Source organism: Centrocercus urophasianus, unplaced genomic scaffold, assembly GCF_019232065.1.
Source record: "Centrocercus urophasianus isolate 14NV4802_14NV808 unplaced genomic scaffold, USGS_Curo_1.0 seq_10, whole genome shotgun sequence".
Taxonomy (NCBI): Eukaryota; Metazoa; Chordata; class Aves; order Galliformes; family Phasianidae; genus Centrocercus; species Centrocercus urophasianus.
Window position 1 is genome coordinate 51516065 of NW_024884142.1, and position 13401 is coordinate 51529465.

At 37.2% G+C, this 13401-nt stretch overlaps 1 protein-coding gene across 5 annotated transcripts in view; it reads left to right on the forward strand.

The window, feature by feature from the left end:
* Positions 1-13401, forward strand: part of ADGRG6 (adhesion G protein-coupled receptor G6) — a 108304-nt gene that overhangs the window by 59731 nt on the left and 35172 nt on the right. For all 5 annotated transcript variants that reach the window (XM_042812626.1, XM_042812653.1, XM_042812662.1 and 2 more), the window contains 3 exons: positions 4414-4499; positions 6505-6557; positions 6639-6698. In XM_042812626.1, the coding sequence (XP_042668560.1) occupies positions 4414-4499; positions 6505-6557; positions 6639-6698 (199 nt within the window). The remainder of the gene's footprint in view (positions 1-4413; positions 4500-6504; positions 6558-6638; positions 6699-13401) is intronic.

The following is a 13401-nucleotide window of genomic DNA, read 5'->3' on the forward strand; positions in this document are numbered from 1 at the left end:
GATAGTACTTGAGAACAACTTAGATGCATTCCATAGTAAAAGTGAAGAGTCAGGTTTTTCTATACTAGAACCTGAGAATATTGACAGAGTTGGCATCTCCTGGAAGCCAGGTTACTTACATTTTCCAACAAAATATTTAGATATTTCCCCTTCTTTGACATCAAATTTCTGGACGGTTTCCTATCATTTGAAAGTGTTTCCTGGGGTGTCATCAAAAAATCAGTTAGTCTCATTTAATGAATTGCTTTCTAACCCAACAAAAAGGTTGCCATCCATTAGCTCACCTACTGAGTCAGACAGTATCTCTGAACAAACTTCTACAATTAGGTCGATAGATCACAGAGCTGAAGAAATAAACTTCTCTAGCCATGCCATGGCTTCAGAAAGGCAAATCTTCAGTTTATTTAATCCAGGCCTTTCAAGGAGAATTTTGGAAAGAAATGACAGGACAATATCACAGTTGCAGTCAACAGTGAACTTTGCAAATCTAACTGTATCTTCCAGTGATGAGTTATATTTTGATTTTCTTTTCCCTTCTCTTGAAGCACCTGTGCATCACCAGTCTGTGCAGATAAGTCCCTTTGACAAGACGCTTGCAAACTCTACGGAAAAATTAATGTTTTATCATAGTTTAAGTATGCAAGGTGGAACTGATGTAATAGGAAATAGAACCAATGTGATGGTCCAAAACAACAGGCAGCAGCTTGCTTCTGTCCTTATAACACATTCAGGAATCCAGCCTTCGTGTTCAAAGGACGGCCAAACTGTTTGCTCGGTCAATGCACCTGTTAATGGTTTGGTAAACAGTACAAGAACACGTGTATTATGGCAGTTTGAAAGTGCTTTGGAGAATGATACTATAACAAATACTGGTGATAATGCAAGAAGCGAAGTTCAGGTAGATGCAGGGTTTTTTATAAAAAATAACAGTTCTGACTTATTCGTAACGACATTGTCTTTGGAATTGAAGCAGCCTCCTCATTCAGACTCAAAATTCAGAATCACTGTACCTCCCAACAGCTACTCTACACCTCCACTCCCACAGAATCTTCAGAACCACCTTGATATAATTTCTCCAAGCCTGACCCCTGCATGGGATGTAGCGGAATTAAACTTGCCTACAACAGAAATAGCAAGAAGTCTTATAACAGTCTTAGATGGAAAAAACTCCAACGAAAATCAAGAGGGCAGTATTAGATACTCTCCAAGGGCAGGAGAACAAGAAATCATTAGTGTTAATAGCGAAAAAAAGAATTCTACTATTCTGACATCAACTAACAAATTGAGGCTTTCAGATCAGAATTTGGAAGGAGAGGTATATGGATCCTTCAGCAAGAACAGAGGAGGAATTTCTTCTCTGAATATTTTTAGCACTTCTGTCTTGGATTTTGAAAATATTGATTATGGACGCTTCTCTTCCCTTCTGATATCAAGAACTTCAGTAATTAATGATGTGACACCTTTGCCATCTTCATACAGTGGAATTACTATTCAGCACAAAGAGCACCACTCTCTAATGACATCTGGAGCAGCAATCCATGACTCTCACATGCATTCCCAAATGCAAGTTTCACCTGTAATATACCATCAGTCATCAGTTTTATCATATGTTCATTCCTTAACTAATTCATCATCTGAGACAAGCCACAATACCACCTTTTTCCCACCACTGAATCAACTTACTAGCTGTCCCACAGTCCTTTTGTCTTGTATCTTCCCTGAGTTGGGCTGCCTGTGCCGACAAGAGATCAACTACAGTATGTTATGAAGTTAGATGTAGAAAAAAAAACAGATCATCTTATCTACTATTCAGTTGGTAGATTGAATGTAGAAGTAGCTGAATTTCATTCTTTAGATATAGATTCATTTAACATATAAACATATTTTAAAATAGTATTTTAGTTACACTAGAAGGGAATTTGTAACATCTTGGGGATAGTAAATGTCATTAACATGTAATTTCTAATTTTTGTGTCCTTTTCTATATCAACTCTCATGAGACTGTGAGAATAGTTTGAAAATAGAGATTGATTTGCTATGCATTTTATGCATTTTTATGCCACTTCATTATTTGAATTATTTTGCGTGTTTTTCACTTACAGTACCTATATATTTGGGGGTTTAATTTCCTGAAGAAAATATTTCACAAAAGAAACTAACAGAAACGAAACTTGTGGTATTCCATTGATCATTCCATTGTTTGTAGTTGGGGTTGGGTGTGGGTGAACTGTTTTTCCGACTTCTTTTTTTCTCTTTTTTTCCAGATTATCTTTGGCTTCTTTTCATCAATTTTCTGCCCATGAAAATATTTTTTTTTTATTTAGTACTTTGAGATGGGATTTCCACTGTTTAATTTGGAGTGAGAAATTTTTCTTAATTTTCACTATCTGTGACTGCAGTCTCCTGAGAGTGTTATAAAATGTAGATTAGTTCTTTGTTCTTGTTCTTCTTTTGCTTCATTAAAACATTCTTTTATTCACCATCTGGTGTAGATCTTGAAGCTGTTGACTGTTGTTTGTAGATACTAAGTTTAATTTTAAAAGTACTTTGCATATTCCTGTATTAAGTTGATTTCGTCCACATATATAATTATTCAAATGAGACTATAATTATATATAAGGTATATGTGAATTTATAAGAATATACATAATGCACATTTTCTATGTATGTGTATCTATAAGCACATGTAGGAGGTACATTATACATATAAACTGAAATATATGTATATATACAAAATATATACATATAAATGGGATTCTGTCTTAATTTGAAGTGTTTTCAATTTCCCAAAGGTCCAAAATCAAGACTTATTTTTTTTCTTTTACTGTCACAGTAATAATAACAATGGACACAGCATTTTCCAATTGAAGTACACACTAAATTTGAATGTTTGCTGATTTAAGGGAGGAAAAAAATAGGCAATCAATTGAAAAACAGGCAAATTCATATCTCTTACCAAAAAAGGTAACTGGCAAACCGTCTTCCTGTATGAAAGTTATTATTTGCCACTTTATCTCAGGGAATTTTCATACTTATCTTGCTGAAAATATGATGAAAATATGATCAGTCCCTTATGAAGAGACAGAGCAAGGTTCATGAATGGAAAGAAATAGCAACCAATATTACAATTAAATTGGAAAATTGTAAGATACTTCAGATAATTTTAAGTTCTTGTAAAATGATTATCTATGAAGCTGTAAAATGATGAAATTTCCTCCATATGTATAAAACTAGAACAAATGGTCATTTGTTTAATATTCTGACATAGAAAAAGTATTTGCTTTCCAGCCAAGAGATAGTAAGAGATTATTTCACTGTAATTGTCTTCAGATCATGGTCTGTTCTGTGTAGTGCCTCTGTAATAGTTGCATAAGATTTCTTTAAAAATATGTTTTAAAATTATGAGACATAAAAATATGTCTGTGATCAAGAGCCACAACCTCATTTGGTAATAGCCCTAAATAGTAATACTCAATAATGCCACGTGGGTACATGCATGTGGATAAATTGATGCAGAAGTTCTCAACCCCCTACATACATCTTGGGCCAATTTCTTCATCAAGAGTGGATAGAATTTTTAGTAGCTTAATGATAATTTTGTTATCATAAGTAAAAGTGATTAACAGAGAGCAAAACCATAAGAAGATGTAATGTTTATTTGATTCAATTTTTATGACAAATGTTGTCTGCCAGCTCATAAGCTTAAAGAGAATTGATATTTACCTGGTATCAGTTTAAAACAACTTTAATGAATATGAGACTTCTCTAAGCCATATGTTGCACATTTTCAGGTTGAAAGATGGTTTGTTCAGCTGCCAGTTTTAATAAAGCTAACATGAGTTCTTCTATTGTCTGGACATTACTAGACCTGAGAGCAAAGCATGTGCTGAGAAAATAAGAATTGGAGTGCTTCTCTCTCCTAGTTCTGTTCCCAATCATCTTGTGACTTTTAATTGATGAGCTTTGTCCGCTCTCATAATTTTTTTGGTCAAATTTGTAGTGGTTGTTTCTGGATTATAAAAATATGACTGAGCACAAGAATTTTCTGTGTTACAGATTTCAGTAATTCTGTTTATTTTAAAATTCCTGATGCTTCCATGATCTTGCTCCAAAAAAGGCATATGCAGAATACTATTTATAGATGCATTAGTTCTGAGTTTCCATGTCATATTTCAAGTGTCTCTATCAGTATGGAGAGGGAGGGAATTCCTGTTGAAATTGATAGGACTAGTGAGAATGGTAACAAGCAAGCCTGCAGGGCTTGCTCATCCCAGGCTCATACACTATCAACAAGAGCTTGAGGTACATGGGATTCAGCCCAATTTTCCATATTCATCATGACACTAGAGTCTCATATTATTGAAAAAACAAATTTGCTCACTTTCTAATGTTATTGCTGTTTTTACTGGACAGGTGGGCTATTCTACAGGATATCTATAACTGTCTTTAGTTACAACTCCAACTCAGAATCAAAAGTACATGATGTGGTTGCAGAATGGGTAAGTGAAGTTTTCTTTCTTACTTTATGCAGTAATTAATTTGGGTCTAGTTTGGGAGTTTAGAACTACGGATAAAATTCCAAAATGTTTCCACTATACCAGCCAGCATCTTAAGGACAGGAGATACTAGCTGAAATTTTGGAAAGTATGTGGAAATCAAAGTTGTCCACTGAACAATGTAGATTTAAAAGTTCTTGTGTCAGTACACGAATTCTATCTTCGAATACTAATGTGGTTTTGAAGTTACACTGTGGCAGAATAATAAAATGATTTGAGTTGAAAGGGACCTTTAAGATCATCTAGTTCCCACCCCCTTGCTGTAGGCAGGGACACCTCCCACTATACCAGGTTGCTAAAAGCCCCACCCAGCCTGTCCGTGAATGCCTCCAGAGTAGGGACAACTACAGCCTCTCCAGGCAACCTGTTCCAGCATCTCACCATCCTCACAACACAGAATTTCTCTCTAATATCTAGTCTAAATCTACCTCTTCCAGTTCAAAGCCATTTCCCTTTGCCTTGTTCCTACAAGGCGTTATAAAAAGCCTCTCTCCCCCCCCCATCTATCATCACCATCACCCCCCCTACCCCCCCCCAGATTTTCAGCAGGCCTCCTTCAAGTACTGGAAGAGCCTTCTCTTCTCTAGGCTGAAAAACACACAACCTGTCCCCAGAGTCCTTGAGTCCTCTGATCATGTTCACAGCCTTCTCTGGACCTGCTCCAACAGCTTGATGTCCTTCTTCTGTTGGGAGCCCCAGAGTTGGATGCAGTACTCTATGTAGGGTCTCATGAGAGCAGAGTAGAAGGGCAGAATTACTTCCCTTGACAGCTGGCAACTCTTCTCTTGGTGCAACCCAAGGTATAGTTGGCCTTCTGGGTTGCAAGCATACATTGCTGGATCATGTTCAGTCTTTCATCAACCAACCTGACCAAATCCTTCTCCTTGGGGCTACTCTCAAGCCATTCTCCACCCAGCCTATATCTGTGCTTAGGTTTACCCAAACCCAGGTGCAGAACCTTGATAGACATAACAATAAACATGCAGTGTTCATTTGTGTGATGCAGTAAACTTTTCCGATTCACTACAGTATTGTCTGCTTTAGATGTTTTCTCCCATAGGTCAGCTGTTGGGATTTCTAGTAGTTTTAGATTTTCAGCCCATTTTAGCAGAAATAAGCTCCTTATCAGGCCCTCAAAATGAAGGATTATTGAAGTTTCTACATCTGAAAATTCGTTGTCTGAATAGAGATATTCTCTGTTCTTTTTTGACAATTCACATAATGACACACATTCTGCAAACTGTCTACCAACTATTTACATGAAAATGTGATGCCATAAGTATATGGTATTTAGTATTTATTTTTCTTTAATAAACCTGGAGGATTTCAGCTTTCAGAAGCTAGAGAAGAAAAACCATTTATAATCCTCTATAAACCGTAGATGCAGTCATCCACACCAGCTAAAGTTGTTCCCTTAGCAGCAGTAGCCAGGTGAAGTATGTTGGTGCCTTATCCAGAGAATCTATAAAGGTGTCACTTGGCTCTGGCAGAAGATGCAAGCAGTTCTCCAGAGGGGAAAACTGAGCAGCCATTGCCAACTGTGAATAAGCTGTAGAAAAGTCTGAAATAGAGGTTATCGTAAGGCAGTTGATTTTTATTTAGGTGAATACTGACCCTGTGTTTTTGTCAGTGAATCTTTTCTAATTACAGTGCTTCTGAGAATTTAAGATGACAGAGAGGGAGAAAAGTTCCACATCCTGTGCACTCACCTATTCACTGTCATGACCTCATAGAGATTTCCTTCTCTCAGTAAAAGAAATGAATACATTTTTCACTACCAATTGTACATACAATTTAACAATCACCTCACTGTGATGGGAGTGTGTTCTTTTTGCTTTGAAAAATTGAAGGGAATTTCCTGGGGGAAAGAGAGGTGGAGTTCTGTTTTAAATGACAAAATGCTCTACTAATGTGCCATTTCTGTGATCAATGCTTTCCTGTTTTTCAGCTAAACCATACTTTCCAGAACTGGAATTACACTGTATATGTGGTCAATATCAGGTAAATGAAGGGAGAAGATGTTTATGCCACACTCCGTTTAGAGGATTAACCTACTCTAATTAATGTTTATTTTCTTCATAGCATCCAACCTGGTACCATAAAAGAGGCAGTAAGAGAAAAAAGAAGCATCGATAGTAAACGGTAATGACTTTATAGAACTTTTATTAACAGAATCAACAGCTGGTATTACAAATAGTATGACTTCATTGCTTATTATTGGCTTATTAGAGCTGCTGCTAGTCTGTAAATATGTAACTGCTAGGGACCTGAATTCTCTGAGTGTACTCACAAATCTAATACTGATTATCATATTTGTTTAGATTTAAACCCACTGATCTTCTTTGAACTCTAACAGATCATCTTTCAGAGTTCAGGTTTCATTCACCAGAAAACTGAATACCATCATAGATGTATCTGTAGTATGGCATGATGCACTTCCTTCAGCAGCAAGCTCTGGTGCACGGTATCTGTCCATTGGCATCGCATTTATTTGAACCAGAGCCTTTTGAGTTAATACACATCTTACTAGATGCAAAACACTGAAAAATCATGCTAGAGTTGAAAGCCAAACTAGTATGCGTTAAACTATTTACCATATGCTCTCATTTCCTGACTTCTGCTGGTCTCTGAGGCACTAGCATTAGGATGGCCTCAAAGGCAGCCAGTTAGATTGGTCACACCTCCTGAAAACTGGGCCTCAGGGGATTTCTTTGAAAGCAGCACACTGATTTCTGAGGGACAGATGGGCAGGGAGTGACTCTTAGCACCAAATTAAAGAGAGGAAACCAAAACATAATTAGTCTTGGGAGGGAGGGGGAAGACGTGTGTATGGGAGGGGGAAGACGTGTGTATGGGACATATCGTTTTGCAGCATAGGCAAAAGTCCTACATAATCTTCAGCTGCTAACCCTAGAGAACTGCAGTGGTAAATTTGAGCTTTTTAAGTTCAGAGATAGTCCAGTATTTCCAGTTTACCATCAGGAAGTAGTTACCAGTGCTTACAGTTTTCTGTAGTATTTACCTACACTTTAAAGGATTTATAAATGGTACTATCTCCTTCCCACATACCCACAGCAGAAAGGCAGCTCTTATTGGCAAAAAATATTTAGCTGGTATAGTATAAACCTAGACTCTGAAAGGGCTATTCTGCTCCCTGAACTACATTTATGGTAGGGTATAGTCATGTGGTTGTGGTTTTTTTTTCACACTTTCAAATGATACAGTTGTGCCAGCAAAACCTTTGAAGTTCAGACCATGTGTCAGGTCTCACCAACAATCCCAGGCTGCAGGAGAATGTAAAGCTTTTCCCAACCTTATTGCTGAGTGTTTTATGAGATCTGCAGTCCATATTGTCAGCATCTGTTCTATTGCAGACTGAACATCTGGTTTCTTCTCATGGCACCACACCATCACTCAGTCCTTGGGATTTTGTTTCTTTTTCCTGATCTATTAAAAAAGCTGTTTAAGAGGGAGAGATTACTCCAGCACATTCAAACATGAAAAATGTGTCAGTTCCCTGTCTGACAGTGTATGCCTCTTGTACATGTGTCTGTCTGTCTGTCAATATTTATGACTATATATGGTTCTATGGTCACAAACCAGAGCCACGCAGTTTACTGCATTTTCTTTAACAAGGTGTTCTCCATGATTACCCTACTGCACTGTGGTTACAGCACTAGACTACTTCTATATACTATTATATGTCACTGTTACGTGGGATAACCCTAGGCCTGTCTACTTCGCTCACCGTCTGTGAGCCATAAAGTGCCATAAATACATGTTATAAATTCAGAGACAATTGTATTATGTGTTATTAGTATGTCATAAAGTATTTCAAGGATGGCCTGGGCTAATGAGAAAATCCACATAGCAAATTCTTTTTTTTTTCCTTTTTACTTCCTCCAGAACATTGGTTTCATCATGCTTTGTTAAGTTTTCAACTTTCTGGAGTTTGTCCTAGTTAAGATTCTTAGCAAAACCTACAACACATCATAGCAACAATTTGGAGAATAATAAGTTAGCAGGTTGCAGGTTGAAAGTTTTTAATCCACAATGGAAGTAATATTTTTTTCTTACTGGCATCCTAACTAGTCTAACTAGATCTACTAAAATGCTGAAGCTGAGTTCTTGTATGTAACTTATTCTGAATGTAATTTCTGATAGTTTCTATGAAACATTCCTAGAAATTGTTTCTATAAATATTTGCCCAACATTTTTCTTATTTCTGCTGAAGTAAGAATAAATTCCTCACACACACTCCAGTTTTTCCCTTAATTTTGAAGTACTACTTACTCTATTTTTCATCATCTTCATCTGAATATGATTTCATTCCACAGGTAAAACTTTAGACACAACCCAGAACTGTTATGATCTTTACATTTTACAGAAGTAATCACACTAGTCCAACTCACTAAACTTTCTCATCTCTGAATTTTGCACAAGACCATAGTTTTCATCCTTGTAGGGCACTAGCACAATTATTTAAACTGCTGTTGGAGAAGTTTTCCCTCTTTACATTAATTCAAATTCTCATAATTCATATATTTTCCCCTTACCTTTTGGATTAGTATTTAATACAACAGTTAAAAAACAACAACTCAGCAGTAAACTTGACCAGACTTTTCTATCAGTTTTCATTGTTTCAACCCTTATTTGCTTAACTTGCTGTCTTATCAACAAATTGCTCTTATTAATCACCTCACCTAGTCTTCTTGCAAATGAAAGAGGAAGAATCATTAAAGATTTGAACAATAAATAGAAGCTGCTAGAGGGAGGTAGGAAGCTGGCTTTTATTTTTGGCAAGTTAAAAACATGTATTTTCCAAATAAATATTATGAACTGTACTGCATTCTGGAAAAGAGCAAAACAAAACAAAAATATGGAAATGGACTGTTATTCTTTCATTTCTGAGTTCTATGAGCTGCAGAAATTCAAAGGACAGTGTGCTTAGTAAGTGTTATCATGGATGTTGGTGAGAGACAGAGTGCCAAGTCCAAAAAATGCACAATATTATCAGAACCTTTAAAACCATAAGATCTTTAGATGACAGCAGTGTATCACTCTAACACTTTGTTAGATTATTTACTACATTAATAGGCAAAATTTTGTCACATCTGTACTTCTGTTAATGTCTTTGTTTTCTTCTCATCATAGTGCTGCCATTTCTTAACGAGAGGGCAGCTCTTCAAAATAAAGCAGAAAGATATAAATGGGATATGAGCATAACTGTTTATCCCCTGTAACTTTGCACAAACCTTTGAAAGTGATGCCAATTTGTGTTTGTTTTGTAGATAAATTATGAATGTGTTTGTTTCTCTCATTAATCCTTCGCCTTTTATGATGTCATACTCTTCCGTGGCTGCTGCTGCTTTTCTCAGATGGATCCTGCTTATCCTAGGTGTAGTCAGCTGGCTAATAATTGGGCTACCTCAGCAGGATAATTGATATTCACTAAGCATCTCAGCTTCCCTGCTTCTCCTTTCATTTTTCAATCAGTTTTGAGAACTGAAGCCCCAACACATTTATAAACTTTTCTCTATTTAATACACAAATTGTGTTTTCTGAAGCTTCCACTACTCAATTGTCATAACTTTGCCCTATTTCCTGCTTTTATTTTCTGTGTGAAAAAAATGCTAAGGTTAGTACTGTTAAACAACTCGTCCAAATTAAAAACCGCAGTGCTTGCAATCTGTTTAAAGACCACTAAACTTAAAAAGAAATCTATTCTCTTAGAAATGAAAATGGAGGAAAGCAGGAAATGTGAGATGCCTGAGCGTAGTCCTGCCTGTTTGAAGTCTGTGGGAGTTTTGCCACCAGTGTCAGTAAGGCAGATTCAGGATCCTGCATGCTGTGTTCCTGGCTGCCGTGTTGCTTAATGGAAAGTTGAACACACTTAGATAAAGTTTAAGCTAATTAGATTGTATAATAGTTTTAGACAAGTGTTAGCAACATCAGAGCAACATAGTTTTGCTATAAGGATCTTTACTGAGTAAGGTTAAATATAGGCTTTTGCATTTTTTATAATTATTACGAATTATTCATTATGAAATAATAATGCTATTCTAAATGAACACATCTGTGATGCCTACTCTTATTTGTAAGTCTTCCTGGTTTCTGCAGGTGAAATTTTAGGAACAACTTGAAACTGGTCCACTCCTGCTTCCTTTGATCTTAACTTTGTAGTTACCATCTGAACTCATGTTTCTGCATAGTGTCCTGCTGTCACCTTTTGTCAGTGACCTGTAAAGTAAGCCTTCTTAACAAATAGAGGAATTCAGGAATTCCACCAGAGTGACTGAGGAATGATTCCTCCTTTGTCTCTTGCCGAAAATGTTTCATTTTGATCCAGCTTCCACTGACTTCCAGCATCTTTCCACTGACTTTAACTGGGTTTCTTACAGGCCTGCATTGTCAGATGTCATTTTTCAGGAAAGTACTGGATTGCAATTTTCAGGGTGAATAGGGATTTCCTTTGTTGTTCTGGAAGATATTTCAAGCATAATCAAATACTCATTTCAGCCAAGACTAACTGCAGAACCAAGAGGTATTCCATCCCTCTCTCTTTGTCTTTCTGCTTACATTCCCTTGTAAAGAGAGGTCTTCGTACCAAATCTTCTCATATTTTAAATTCTGAACTTTTTAATGCTATCACCTCAAGTGAAGATTTGTTGACAATTAAGATGGTTTTGCAGAGTACTTCTAACTGCCCTATACTGCGCTATAGTTTTTTGGTTGCAGAACTGAGCTCAATATTCCTGATAAGAAAGGTCTTTCAAATTCCATTATGGACTTCATTAGCAGACTTCTCAAATTTCTTTCCCCCTCATTCTGCATGTTTTCTAGCATCTTGTCTACTGTCTGTATTACTGAGTCTTCACTGACTAGCCTATGCCAGTCAACTTTCTTTTCTAGTTGTCTAGTTAATACTCAGGAGTTGGCAGTATTTAGAAGCAGAGCCTACACATGTACTCCCAGTCTTGAATTTTATCTATTCATCACTACTTATCTTCAAAGCCAGAATAACAGCAAGATTTTTAAGGAATTTAATGTTGATATCTTATTTTTTTTTTCTCAAATATGATTGGGTATTTGAGAAAAATTCCACTGTAAGTGGTAGTTCAGATTTACTGAGTACTGAAGTGGTTTAAAAATTATTTTTTTTTTACACTTTAAATCAAAGAGCATTAACAGCAAAAGAAATTAGTAGTGATTTGTTTGAATGGTTTGGGAGCCACAGTTATTTCATTCTGTCTGGTGGACCTAAATGAGAGAACAGACACGCGCTGCTGATTACCAGCAGGTACACCACTGCCTGTGCTGTGCGGCTCACATGGTTAGTCGCTAATCCTCACTCCGGGTTCCTTGCCCCATGCAGCAGTGAGAGCTCAGCCCATGTGTAGGCACACTGTCCTGGAACAGCTCTGAGTCACCCTGCCCGAGAATAAAGCTGCCTTTGTATTCAGCGCCGCGGCAGCACAAGTCCCATCCTTACCATCCCCATGACCCAGTGCAGCTTGCAGTGCCTGCAGCCTCCCCTCTGCTGAGCTCAGCAGGCCAAGGCAAAGAGGGACAGCCAGTGATCTTCCTGGCTCTCCTGCTTATTCCAGCTGACACCCAAAGACAAGAGAGACAGAAAAAAAAGGAACCTCATTCTGTTTACCCACACCAGAGCCAACTTTTTTTTATATTGACAGCAGTAATGCTACAAATTACTGTGGGTGATGTAATTTCTAATAGATTGCTGCTGCAAGAATCCACCTGCATTTATATGGCACTCAATAAAGAACATAAGGTTGGCTGTGTAAGATCCCACGGTACCAGCACAGCATGGCACTATTGCATGTATTGCCATTTATTTGAGTTTGGATCTGTTGTTTCACAAATTGAGGATTTTTTTATTCTCTATTAAAATGTTTTCTTTCTGGGCTCCAAGTGCGATAAAAGTGGAAGGAAGCACTCAGCTTCATATTGCATCAGCTGTCAAGTTAGTAGGTATTTACTTACTTTGGGAAGCTAGCATGAGTCATTCTGAAAAGTTTATAGAATTTGTTTTCATCATAATATGGAACAGGCTCTTAATACATAGTATACTTCACTTGTGCTCTACAAGTTTCTCAGAAAACAAAAAACAAAATGGTCTAACAGATTATTTTTGTATGTGCTTCATAATCAATGCTTTTCTCTGTAATCATTCAAGATGACTGTACCCAATCCTACCTCATCCATCATTATTCCCATAGCTGTTCAAAATAAATCTAACCAACTCTACCTGATCTATAATTCTGTTTTGTGTATCCTGTGCAGTTACAGGTACTAAATATCATTTTGTTTTGCTGGGAGTACTGCAATAAGCAGCAGAGTAGTAGCAGTGTCTCTTCACTTACTACTTCTGCTTTGCAGCCAAGGGCTGAGGTAGGGAGTGGCATCAGCAATATTAAGTTTTCCTCTTCTGAAGTAAAGGGAATACATGAGTGAAGCCAGAAGCCAGGAAAGATGGATAAGTTCCAGGAGACTGTGGGGCTGAAGCATTGGAGGGCTCTAAGTATTGGCAATCCTGTAGGCAATTTCCATGCTCTGCTAAAAATAAATGCCATTATAAACAGGTGCCTCATAATATATCCGACATGTACAGCAAAAGTCTGCACATTCACCCTGCTGAGTCTATTGCCATGTGTTAACCACTTTGTCAAGTCCAAAGGAATGTTAGGAGGAACTTCATATACCTAGGAGCAGGTCAAGTGTGGCCTGGCTAGAAATAGCTGGAATTTCTCTGCTGAAACACATTCCAAGGAAAAACAAACAAAACAAAACAAAACAAAACAAAACAAAACAAAACAAAACAAAA